At 33.5% G+C, this 13,946-nt stretch overlaps 1 protein-coding gene across 1 annotated transcript; it reads right to left on the bottom strand.

The window, feature by feature from the left end:
* Positions 1-167: 167 nt before the first annotated feature.
* Positions 168-1,931, bottom strand: LOC145596115 (putative nucleoredoxin 1). Its single transcript, XM_081652539.1, has one exon. It carries the CDS (start codon positions 1,929-1,931, stop codon positions 168-170), a length of 1,764 nt encoding a protein of 587 aa, XP_081508665.1.
* Positions 1,932-13,946: the final 12,015 nt, after the last annotated feature.

Genomic DNA, 13,946 nt, shown 5'->3' on the forward strand with positions numbered 1-13,946 from the left:
TGAAGAACAATATACCAAATCATATTAAAGAAATCTAATTGTACTTGCAACATCAATTGAAATATTAAAGATAAAACAAGGTTAAAACAGATATATGCTACACTTTAGCCAAAAAAAATGGCCGATGGACTCCAATTCATTTACAAGCAGTAGCCTCAAATGTTACTTCACAAAGGAAGAACACGCGCGCTATAACTCTCCAAGAACCATCTGAATTCATTTTCAACATCTTGGCGTAGGTTATAAGGGAAGGGATAAGCATCAATACCGCGATCCATTAGAAGTTGATAAGCATGTATTGTGAGAATCCGACCATCTTTTCCAAACGCAATGAGGTCATTAAACTTGTTACTACCCTTCAAACATATGTGCTCCCATATGACATCTGCGCGAGCAGGGTCATGTGGACATTCGAGCCATGGCATTGCAGTAAAACATTCAAGAGGAGAAATATTTGCATAAAAATCCATGTGAACAAAAACCACTTCAAAATTAGGATCTTTCTTCTCCTTAATTTCATGGTACAAACCCTTAATCCAATTATATGATATGTCCATGTGATCGTCCATACAATTATCTGTCCATTCAAGGTAAAGCAGGACATTCCTACCGCGAAGCTCTGCCACACTCACACGCGTACCATCATTAGTACACACATAATTTTGCTCCTTAGACAACACTAACAATGACTCCAAGGTTAACTCCCTAAGCCTTGCAGTCTCTTTCTCAATCATGTTCGCGATAGTGAAAGGATATCCATCAATTCCAAAATTTCTTATGACAGTTTCTCCATAAGGATTCACATATTTACCACTAGTTGGGTCTAAAATAATCAAAGTATCCATGGAATGAGTTTCGCTAAGTCGGCTCAACCAATGGCTTACACTATCCTTGAAGGGTAACACCCACCAAGATGTTATCCCCCTCTGTACTAAATCAGCATTTACATACTCTATAAACTTTTGTGGTTCCTCGTCGGGTTGGTATATCATTACAATCTCTAACTCGTAACCTTTCTTACAATGACATAGCTCGTACATCTCATGGAGTTCCCCCATGAAATCCCCATCTCGACACAAGTACAATCCAATTAATTTTTTCTCAAGGTCTGATACACAAATTGTCCTGTTTTTACAAGAATTGCTGACTAAAATATCAGAGGGTTTGCACCTCAAGATTTCTTCAAGGGGCAACAAAGGTCTATGTGCTTCTTCATAAAGGGTTTCAAATCTCTCATTCGTAAAAGGAAACGAATCAGCACCATACAACTCTAGAAAATAAGAACTTTCTTGCAAAACCCTTTGATTAGGGTCTACAACAATGACACTTGGATCATAATGTACATTAAACCCTGTTAATCCAATAGACTTACAAACATAATCACGAGACTTCGAGTCAGAAAAAGGGATTGCAAGGCAATTAGGGAAAGAAGAGAAGAAATTTATAAATACAATTTCATTGTCAACCCACTCACGTTTCATCTTAGCTACCAAAACCATCTGAATGTCATCTCTACCAGAGTCGAACCACTCGGAGAATGCAGCTTTTATAGCCCAACAATGGTTGTCTACCGGGCTTTGAGGTTCTATAGGAAGAAAGAAGCAAAAGATCATAACATATTTCCTCCTTAGGCTATCAACCATGACTTTGTCACCATTTTCGCGAATTAGAAAATCCCTGTAGTCAGTCGATAACAAAGATATAACATCAACATGATCACCTTCTTTGATAGAAGAATTGTAAGGCGTCAAGCTATCAGGATAAACCGGTTCCTCGTGAATTGGCTCCGAGATTCGACATGATTTTGCTCGTAGGAGGTCTTTTTGGTATTGTAATGGAGCAATCAATAACTTTCCCTCCATAGAGTTTGTCATTGGTGTAACCTCTAAACTCTTTAACTCTTTTTCGTAAGGTGTTAGGATTGTTTCCATTTCTTTTCGTTCATTTCTATTTTAAGATTACGACACCTAAGTTAGTATTGAGATAATCACAAATCCTCTTAATCAATAAGGAGTATCATACTGTCAAATGGAGAAATGAGATGAGATAAAACAAATTAAATGTTTTACAAAGTTGCATGATTTGATTTCCAAAATTTGGATAGTGTAGGATTATTAGTTGGCTTTGGGCCTAATATTTTGGGCTTATCGCATTGGATCAAATGGCTAACAGAGGTGCACATCACAACACTGACCTACGGAAGTTTCTATTATTAGACCTTAACAACTCAACACCTAAAAAGGAAAAGTTGTACTTCGTATTAGACAACCAAAATATTTTGGTCATTATTGTGAAATTTAAATTAAAATCAAAAATTGTAGATGAACAAATTGATATTGTATTGGCTAACTTTTTTTTTTTTTGAAACAAAAATATAAATTTGTATTGGCTAACTAGACCCCAAAACTAAGATTTTTTTTTCTTTTTTTTTTTTTACAATTTTTTTTTTTTTAAAGTGGTACTAGTACGAACACAATGGCTAGGGAGGGGAATACAAAATTAACAAAGTATACGAATAGTTAAAACTCATATAATACTAGAAATACATTGATAATGTATTCTTTCTTTAATTCTCTAAAATTTATGACACTTTTGGCCACAAAAGGAAGAAAAATTGAATGAGTTTAAGGCGATTGAATAGTATGACATGCAATATTAGATGTACCAATCATAGTGATGTTGTGCATGGTAGAGTATCTCAATGTTACAATCAGTTTAAGTTTTGTAATTACTAACTATGTTACTCCCATTTATAAGAGGAAACAAAATACAAGTTATGGCTGAAAACTTGCGTTATAAATTTATAAACATATGGCAATAATTATTGATTATGGACATTGAACTTCCTTATATATTGTGTGAAACTTAAAATTAAATTAATAATTAACAATAGACATTAATTTTTCTTACAAATTATACACGATTATACAAGTACAATTCAAATATTACTACCATCAATAATTTTAGGAAAATTTGTCAGGAACTACACACTTAATAGGGGATTTGAAAACAGCTACCCACTAAAAAAATTGAAAAAGTGGTCCCCACATGCCGGACTTTTTCGCCGAAAAATGCAAATGGATAGTGATACTCTAACTTTTTAAATTCAGGAGGTAGTTTTTTTGATAAAATTTTTAGTGGGTAGTTGTTTCCAAATACCCCTATTAAGCGTGTAGTTCCCGACAATTTTTCCATAATATTATTACCGCTTATCAAATTGAATTTTTTTTTTTAAAAAGCAACGATTACTAATAAGATTATAATTCTCGTGGGCGATGAGATATCCAACCCAAATGAGGTAGTGAAATGATACAAGTGGGGCCATACATCGAAGCTTAAGCACTGCACCGGCCAAATAATTTGGCATGACTATCAAGCTCATTTGTCGGGTTTTTCCAATTTTGAACATTCCTAAGACTTAAGATGTATGGGTATAACAATGTAAAGGGCATGAGAATTGCGTTGCTACTATCATGAAAAATAAAACCTAATGCCGACGAATGCCATTTTTAAGATTTAGACATTCAGAATTTGATCATCATCTCCGACTTTTATTCTTTTCCTCTCATTTTCATGCAATCTTGAAGTATTAAATTATAATTTTTATTTTTCAATTATTAATATACGAGTACAAGATAACGGGAGATATATATATACAAAGAATATATACTTCATATTTACTACATTTATCTATAACCCTTATAAAAGCCCCAAGCACCAAGACTGTAGCAATTTTACTGTTCCTTATGAACAGGAAATTGACGGTTTTGCCCTCCCTGCCCCTTAGCACCCTTCTCTGGTTGACCGAATTGACCAGGGCTATTTTGGTCTTTCTGTTTTTTGCATTCTAGCTGTTACTTGTATGTTAGACGCGTCGTTTCTTGGTGTACATTTGTCTGCTCTCTCTTTATTCACTTTCTCTCTCCTCAATTGAATCCTCATCGTGATTGAGTTTTGATCATCAGGGTTTCAATTAATTGTGAAATTCGGATTTATTTCTTGGTTGTGAGGATAGATCATTGTGAATTTAGGGTTTTCTTGGGAATTTGGGTGAAAATTTGAGAGAATTTTGTTGAGTGAAGAGGATGGGGAGTACAGAAGGATTGTTGAAGCAACTTGGAGTGACGAAGCCGATTTCTATGGCGGGACCTTCTACTGTTGATTTGCGGAAGACTCGGGAATTGGAGAAGGTTTGTTGATTTGATTCTTGAATTTTTAGTTTTAATTAGGGATTCTTGTTTATCGTAATTGATTGTTGTTGATCGCTCAATTTGGAATTTCAGTTTTTGGTTGATTCTGGTTTGTATGAAAGCGATGACGAGGAGGCGAAGAGGGAAGCGTAACTCATTCTCTCTCTTTCGTTCCTGGTTAGCCGAGTCTTGTTTGCTTTTTTTTTTTTGTTCATTTTAATTTTCTCCCTTCTTTTTCTTTTTTCTTTCTTAATCGTTCCTTTCTGGTTTTGTAAGGGTGTTGCAGCGGTTAGTTCGATTGGATCGTTTCATGGAGCTTGTGGTGCTGTAGCTTTGGGTCTGGTTGTTGCATGTTGTAAGGTGCGTGGATTTAAATTTGTAATTCTCCCTGGTTTAATTGGTGTTTAGTAGCAGTGGTTTCATGTTCGGTTTCTTTTGTAGAGCTTGAAATGCTAACCCAGATGCTTCAAGAGGTTTGTGAGCTAATTTTTACTCAAACTCTTAAAAATCGTTGTTTGTTTTGGAACTGGTTTCTAATTTGTGCGTGTTTTCGTATTTAAATGCTACTTTTTGTGCTAATTTTTGTAGTACATTCCAATATATGTCTTGGGTCAGATTTTGAGGGCAGATTCAATCTTGGGCTTTTATGTACAGTTTTGGGTAATGTGTTTAGATGAATTGAGCTATTTTCAATTCACAGACCTTAGCCGTTTTCGGGTGAATAGAACAATCTTGTGATTGGTGTGTCTTTAATCATGCTTGAAATTGATTTCTTAGGGCGTTTTATCAGCTACATGCTCATAGTATGCTTTTATCTGTCCATATCCATAATATCTACGTATAGCTTTGATGGATTCTAGAGATAATAGTGATATCCTAATTTGGGCTAAGAAGGGGAAATCGAAGACTACTAGAAAAACTAAAGAAAGCCTTCTCAAGCAAAGGAAGTTCAATTTGTGTCAATTTTTTTTTATTAGAATTGGCTTTTAGGATTTTAATTGATGAATTTTGATTTTATGTTTGTGGGTTGGCAGAATCACCAGCATAATTATTTGCAAAGAAGAAGAATATTGCTGGAGTTGACAATGTAAGTCCCAAGCTCAATTTTTTTAAGCACATACTAAGGTTATTGTAGAAGAGTTATAAAGCTCACCGCGTGACTACTATTGGTCTTAATAACACCAAATTCTTCATGTGATTGAAGACCTATTAAACTAAATACAATTAATTAAGTGAGCAAAAAGTATTTATGAAGGATTAACTATGATGTAGATGTAAGAGTAACATATATAAATAATACAGACCATGCTTGCCGGCATCTGACAGCTTCTTGGCGAACACTCCTCTTTGGATCATCAAGAACCTTGGACAAAGCTATTAGCACCTATATTATCAAACATGAAATCCAAAATCAACCAATTCCATCTCTTTGGCATTACATTGACTCAAAGGAAGGGTATTTCAGATAGTCTCAATTTACAACTAATTGAACTTGTAAGTATCCTCTCTTTGTAGCTATCTTCAACTATGATTTCAATTCATGTGATTTTCAATGAACCTTTTTCAATGGTATGAAGCTTAGTATACTACTCAGGAGATTTTTGGTTTGTAGATTTTAGGTATGAGATACAAATTTAGAATGAGTAAAACCTTTACCTAGCGTTTGTTTTAGAAAATTTTCAATTTCTAAACTCATATCTCAAATCACAAGGTATGAGGTTTAGAAACCCAAGGAGTTGGGTTGGTATAGCTCATACCAAACCTCTTAAGTACATTTTTGATGCTTTGAAAGTGAAGCGCTTATTTGAATTAATATTGTGAATTCGGCTTTAGCTTTAAGCACTAATTAGGAGTATACACTCTACTGTAATTGTATGACGGGTTTGATTTTCTGTGACAAAAATTGAGTTTAATAATGGTTTTATGCTCTCTTCTTTGCGAGGGCTTAGTAAGGGTGTGCTTTTCTCTGTTTTCAGAGGATAGTGAGGGTTTGCTTTAACTGTGGTTATACCACTGATGCACATAGCTCGTGCTGTGATTTGAGGATTCTATGTGATGATCAATCTGCTTTGGTTTCAGAGACTTGTATGAAATTGTTCATTTTTTGTCGCTTATTGTTGTTTTAGCAGGTTATCACAAGTTTCATGATATTTATTTCAGTTATTCGACTTCGGGTTACCATAAGTTTATATGAGTTGGTGAAATTGGAGTATCTAATGTGTTGAAATTTGAACTTGTTGCTGCTCTTTTGATGTAACCTATTGGTGTATTTCTGTTGTATTCTTGCCATTGCAGTTTAAAAAAGCTCGTTTTCTGGTTGCTATTGGGTTATATATGTTCCAGGCAAATTTTTGGGTATTTTGCTACTATATAATTCTCAGCAGATGATAGAGTGTAATACATACCTTCAGCTGTTGTGTAATACTTTCTCTATAGTTTGAATCTAATACATAGTTTCTGTTGTGTAATGCTTTATCTGCGGTTAGAATGTAATACATACCATCTTTGTTATTTAATGCTTGCTTTAAATACTGCCCCTTACATGGAGTATTTTGAAGTCATATACGAGAACTATACTTTATTCAAGTTATGATGACTTACATCTGATTTTTTGGTTTCCAGAATAATCTTGAGGACATATTTAGTATTCTTCGATTTTTAAAGGTGGAGCCATGGGGAAATTGGGCATGGTAATCTTCTGCTCCGTTTCTTTTACATATTCGGAAGATTGTTATATGAAAGATAGCAGCTATTTGTTCATTAGTTTAGTGAGTTGCTTAATGGAAAATTAAACCTTGTGCCTGCCTAATAAATTTCTTTTTATTTTATTTTTATTATTTAAAGGTTGGATTATGAGCTTCGGGAGCTAGGATTAAACTAAGTTAAGTGTTCAAACTGTAAAATAGGAGCTAGATGGTGGAAAAGGTAACAAAAAGCTGTGAGGAAAAGTGATAGGAAGGAGGAAAAAAGATAGGAAAGATGGAGAAATATGCAAGAGAGATACCAGAAAATGAAAAAGAAGGAAAAATTGAAGAGAACTATAAGAAGAGTGATAGAAAGAGGTGGGAGTAGGATCAAGTAGAAATTGACTTTATAAGTCAAACCTATAAAAGAGAGAGAGATAACAATAAAAAAAAAACGGTTTTTTCACCAAATGCCATTCACCTTTTGCAAAATTCACCAAGTACCCTCAAGTTTTTCAAAATTCATCAAATACCACCAACGTTTATTATTATTCACACCGTGAGCTCAAAATACCCCTGCGTTAAAGGTCCGTTAGCAATAAAATTTAATTTACCAAATGCCCTAACTTTGTTAAATAATTCACCAAATGCCCTAAATTTGTAAATAATTACACAAAATACCTCTATTTTTTGAGGACAATACAGTCAGGAACTCAAGATTACACACCGAGGGCATGATGATTATTGCTCAGGACAACCAAGCATACATTTTGTCATTTGATACCTCCTTGTACATAATTTTGGGTTCAGGTGCAGACACAAGAGAGGAATTCACAGTTCTATGTACATATTGTACACTAATGTGTTATGCTTTTTTGTGTAGATCTTTTGTTATTTCCGCCTAGAGTGAGATAGTAATTTATCATGGTGGAGGTTGTATCATGAGGTGATGAGAAACCAGTAAGAAAAGCTGAACGATGTAAGTCGCAAGCTCAATTTTCGTAAGCACGTACAGTAGTGATTTTATCCCCAATTTGAAGATCTGGGTTTTATTTTTCTAATGGGTTTATGTTTAGAATCTTTAGATGTTGATTGTTTACTCATATTTTGATTTTTAATGGTAAGGAAAGTAATATTTTATAATTTTGATTTTTAATGGTAATGTTTAGAATCTTTGTAATATGATTTAGCGTTTAAGATTTTCCATTTTGTTAGACGACTATCCATTCATAATCTAGGTTCTTGAAAGTACAGTCACTTTAGGGAACAAAAGTAAGAGGAAAAGGATTGCTTCTTTGGAAGCTGTGATTATCAAATCTAGGATGTTAGTTGAAGCATGTGACATTGAAAGGGGTATTATATTTTAGTCAGATAGCTTCTAAGTGAGAAACGACCATTATTTTTATTGCTTGCTATAATTAGTGTCCAATTCAAAAGTATTTGATGGTGCTTTCTTGTATTGAGTTAGTTTACAGTTTGTCTGCAATTTAGACATTGAAGAAGGACTTTAATATTATGAAGAACGTGGATTTACTAAAAGCTGAAGTGCTTTCTTATTTTATCTATTGACCTTTAAGTTTTGAAAAGAGCTGAATCTGTTCACTTAGGACAATGTTCTTTATTTACATTCAACAGTTTTCATTTGATTTCAAGTTCAAGTGAAAATTTTATTATATAAAGTTATACACTATTCTAATAGTCAATCAGTTTAGTGTAGGTTAACTTCTTAAGTACTCTCTGCTCTTATTTCCGATCCTTCACACCTTCAACCAGCACCTCTATTCTGCATTCTGCTTACAGGATGTGATATCGAGGATCTCCATGAACTGAAGCCAACTAAGTTCTGCGGGGTCCTCTGGGTTTCTGAACATTAATACACTGATATATATGCATTTATGAAACCCTGAAGTTGTCCTTAGTGATTTTCTTTTTGCTAGATATTTTAGGTTCTTAAATGCTGCTTATAAAAACTAGAAAGTCATGTTTGATTTGTAGAAGTTGGGTCTCTTATATGAGTTCTATCTCTTTTTCCCATCATTTGCTCATTAGTTTTCATTTTAACTGGTATCTTATTTCCATCTTTCCCTCGTGACCTCTTGCTATGAATTAGTAATAGGGGAGCCAAGGAAGGCATTTTAATGATAGGGGTGGGGGAAATTTAAGTAGTTTCATCATGAGTCATTGTCTTTAATAATAAGCTATTTAGTTAGAAAGAGAGCTCTATAAATAGAGCTAATGATAGAGAGGAGTCTTGTTGAATATTGTGATGACTGATTAGTTTGTTGCTTTGGGAGAGTGCCAGTACACTTGAAAGATTGGCTAGGCTGTAAAGCAGTAATTCAGTCATATTTAGCTTGCTCTATTAATCCTCTTATTCCCTTAATATATCATTTTAATCCATGATCATTCTTTCTTTCTTTTTATTTATTTTTCATTTTTTTAATGCCTGAATATGTTAATTCATAATGCTATTTTTATTGTTAGCTGGTGTTTTATTTCTATTTTGATATAATTAATGGTCATATGGCTTTCAACTAAAATATCTGGTTTTGATTAATTGGAACTCTGGTCTGACTCTTTCAGTTTAATACTAAGGCAGCAATTGCAGCTCATTGCATCAAGCGGATCGATGACAATTATGACTTCAAATGCAACAGGTAGCTTGGGTAGAATCTAAAAGTTTAAATCTATTGAGTTTATTCTGGACCTACTGAACTCGTACTACATGTAATGATTGGGTAGAGTGATCGATGGTGTGCTTATAAATTAACCATTATACATATAAGCAAGTTTTTTGTTTGGTGCAGACCAATTCTGTTTAAATTGAGAACCTGATAGGACATGCAATGACAGGGTGTTGGAGACTGCGGCAGTTAGCGTTGCTCTCCATCACAAGGTGGTCCTGAATTTGCTGGTTATATTCGTGGTTCTTAAGGACGTACCGTCAATCCTCTTTTAAAGGTGTCGTATCTCCTTTTCTTAAATACTTTTGTTTCACTGATTACGCATTTAATAATGGCAATGCAGTTACAGAGTTATGGAAATTAAGAAAGCTTTAAACGGCACAACTTTGTGTTGTCAATTTAATACACTTTTTTCACCTAATTATTTGGCAGGTGAGCCTGGTGAAAATTCTTCCAGGATTTCTACAAACTGTCACAAGCAAATATTGAAGCAAGTATTGAGAGAACAACTAAAGCATGATTTATCGTAAGAGTCGGATTTTGTAGCAATGAGTCATGCTTGCTTGGCATACAATGTAGAGCACTGTCGATAAGAAAATATACTACCTTGGTATAGGTAATGGGTGTTTGATTAAGCAGTTCAGAAATGCAATTGGTTATTGATGTTTATTTAAATAGAATAATGATGTCATATGTATATTTAACATGTTGCAAATATTGAATAATACTCCCTTAATACCTCATTATAAATGCCCGAATCTAATTCATAATGCTATTTTTATTGTTAGTTGATGTTTTATTTCTCTTTTGATATTATTAATGATCTTATGGTTTCTGTTTTAGTTTAATAGCTTAACTAGGTTAGTTTCCGTAACATGCACGGTAATTTTAGTATTAAACTATCATTATAATTAGTTTTTTATTAAGAAAAAAATCTAAAAACATAATTGACAAATTGTGATCAAAATAAAGGATTATACGAAAGATATGCTAGACATAAAATGAAGTAAATATTTTTATTATTATGTTAAGACTTTTTATTTATAGCTATATAAATATTTTTGTCAATGATATGTCAAATCTTTTTTATTTTAAGGAATTGTATGTTAAATCTTTTTTATTTTAAGTAATTATATTTTATAAAATTAGAGAATTATTATGTATAAGATTTGTTTGTGTTTGTTTGTTTAATATACTATGTAAAATTTTATTTTTTTAAGAGAAAAAAAAAATAAAGACACACCAGGAGATGACACGTGTCATTGTTGGTGTGTCTTTTAGTATATAGTATTGATGATTGATTGATTTATAGCTATATAAATATTTTTGTCAATGATATGTCAAATCTTTTTTTATTTTAAGTAATTATATTTTATAAAATTAGGGAATTACCGAATTATTATGTATAAGATTTGTTTGTTTGTGTTTGTTTTATATGCTCTGTAAAATTTTATTTTTTTTAAAAGAAAAAAAAACTAAAGATACACCAGGAGATGACACGTGTCATTGCTGGTGTGTCTTTTAGTATATAGTATTGATTGATTGATTGATGAGGCTAAGTTAATCTTTAATGCTATGTTTGGATAACAAATTAGAAGGGAAATAGAAGGGGAAGGAAGGGAAAGTAGAGGGAATGATGAGCTCCATTTTCCCTCCAAATCTCTCCAATTTTGAAGGGATGGTCTTTATTAAAGGAGGAGGGAATCCCTCCCTCCTCCTCCCCTTCCCTCCCCCACACATATTATCCAAGCAAGGAACTTTGTCTCCCTCCTTTTCCCTTCCCTTCCTTTCCTTCCATTTATTGTTATCCAAACATATAGCCTAAGTAATTTTTTGGCCTATATTTGTTCACAATTTTCATTAATTAAAGTTTAGTTTAACCTCATTAAAAAGAACAGTTTCCATTTTGAAATTAGTTTGCTATACTTTTAAAATCCGTTAAAAACAAGGGAACATAAAGAACGATAAAGGAAGGAGTTTATGAGAGAGTGAGTGTGACCTATAATTTTCAAAGAAAGAGCAGGCAAACAAGGCTAAGGGAAGGGAGGAAGAGAGGATTTAGGATAACAAAGGAAGGAAAGATGAGTAGCACTTCAAGAGACCATTTATAGTGTTTAATCGTAGAAGAGACACAACGGCTACAAAGAAGAAAAATAAGAGAAATTAGGAATGAAAATAAATTAAGATGAAAAACAATGAGGGGGTTTAAGGAAGGAGAAAGAGATGAAGAACCCTTAAATTATAAGGCTATTTTTAGAATTTTAGGGCCTGTTCTCATTGACTGAGCTGAGCTGAGCTGAGCCAAGCCATAAGAGAACAGGCCCGAGCTGAGCTGAAACGTAAGAGAACAGGCCCTTATTAAGGAAGAGATAAACAAAACTTTTTAAAAAGATTCTAAATCCTAAAAAACCGTATAAGTTACGTGTAAAAATGTAAAGGAAGATGAAAAGGGAGAGGATAGTAAAGAGGCTATAAATTTTGCTAAATCATAAGTTAGGGAAGGAGGGAGAGATGGAAGGAAGGAGAAAGAGAGCGAGATAGAGATGGTTACTTAATTGCCTATTTTATGTGCTCAATTAACAACATTGATGTGATACTTTGTATAGAAAGTCAAAATGATTAATAACACATTTAGAAAAAAAAAATATTCAAGTAAAAAGTGATTTGAATAACCATACATACATACATATAGCGAGAGAGAGAGATTTATAAGATATGAAGCCATTAAAAGGAAGCAAGAAGGAAAAAAGAAGGAAAGAGAGAAAGAGATAGAGAGGGGGATAGAAGAGGAGAAGGAAAGAAAGAGGGGGGATTAGAGAGAGAGAGAGATCGGAAGAGGGAGATGTGTGAAGAGAGAGGGAGGGTCCAAGACAAAAAGGGGCCAAGAGAGAAAGAGAGAGAGTTCAAGTGGGAGAGGAGAGGACATGCTGGGAGAGAGAAGGAGAAGGAAAGGAGGAGGAGGAGCCAAGAGTAGAGAGATAGAGAAAGTGGGCTGGGAAAGAAAGAAAGGTTAATAGAGAGAGGAGAGAGATAGAGAGAGGGCCTAGATCGAGGGAAAGGGGTCGGGAGAGAGATAGAGGGGGGGGGGAATAGATGGGTCAGGAGAGATGAGAAAAGGGGAGGTCGGAAGAAAGAAAGAGATAAACGGTGGGGGGGAGAAAGAGGGCGAGCAAATGCAACTTATAATTTTTAAAGTCTTTAAAAGGGTAAAATAGAGAGGAGAAGGATTAAGAAAGAAAGAAAGAAAGAAAGTGAGAAAGAGATTGACCATGCAATAAAGGAAGGAATGCATGATTGGAAAGCAAGGCCAAACTCTTTCTCACTCTATTTTTCAAACCCATTAGAAAAGGGGGTTAAGGAGACAAGGCCATGAGGGGGGGGGGGGGGGAGAGAGGGTTTAGGGCAATATAGGAAAGAAGAGGTAAGAATCATTCTTGATGTGAAAAAAACTGCAATGGTGGTCAATGAGATTTTTCCAAGTTCATTGCATGATATCTTAAAATGTTAGAATGGCAAGATCTATCTAACATAATTATCTTTCCATGCTTAATATATACTAGGCATGACCTTGATAATTAAATTATTGTTATTGTAACCTGTTCACATTTACTAAACTGAACTGAACTAATTGGAGCTGAACTGAATATTTTATGAGAGAAAAAAACTAGGAGCTGAACTGAACTGATTGGAGTTGAAATGAACTGAAATTAAGCTGAAGTGAACAGACCCTAAGTCAAAGTAGTGCATACAGAGTAATAGCTTGTCCATGTATAGACCATTTTTAACAATAGTTAAATCCTTGTACTACTCCTTTATATCATACTTTAATTTGAATCTAGATTTACATGAAAATTTTACAAATTTGTTCAAAAACATTAAGAAAACATTGCATATTCAAAATTCACATTGATACTTACTTCCAAATAAATAACATTACCAACTATTAAAACAATATATTCTTAAACTGGTAACTTAATTAATAACGACAATTTAATTTCACCAAATTAAAACTCATCTTTAACAAATACATCTTGTATGTATATAGCTTTTCCATTTGAGTTAAAAGTATCCTTTTAACATTTGATGCCCCAAGTGATTTATTTCAATTCATTTGAAGCAAAGCTCTTAAATTCGATACTAATTCATAATAAATATTTTAATTCGTTTAAAGCAAGTTCTTAAATTCAATTCTAATTCATAATATAACTATTTTTGGCATCAAAACGTTTAACAACCAATTAAATTTCGAATAAACAATGACTTCCAACACCTTTGAAACCATGAGTAATTAATTATTTAATTTGCTAATCAACACACACATATATTACATTAATTCATTAGCAAAACAATCTATTCCATCAAATTTCATATTTGTACAACGGTAACAG

The sequence above is a fragment of the Chenopodium album genome, chromosome 19, assembly GCF_948465745.1.
Source record: "Chenopodium album chromosome 19, dcCheAlbu1.1, whole genome shotgun sequence".
Classification (NCBI taxonomy): Eukaryota; Viridiplantae; Streptophyta; class Magnoliopsida; order Caryophyllales; family Amaranthaceae; genus Chenopodium; species Chenopodium album.

Coding starts and splice junctions, on each gene's coding strand:
- LOC145596115 (XM_081652539.1), bottom strand. CDS start 1,931: ATGGAAACAATCCTAACACCTTACGAAAAAGAGTTAAAGAGTTTAGAG.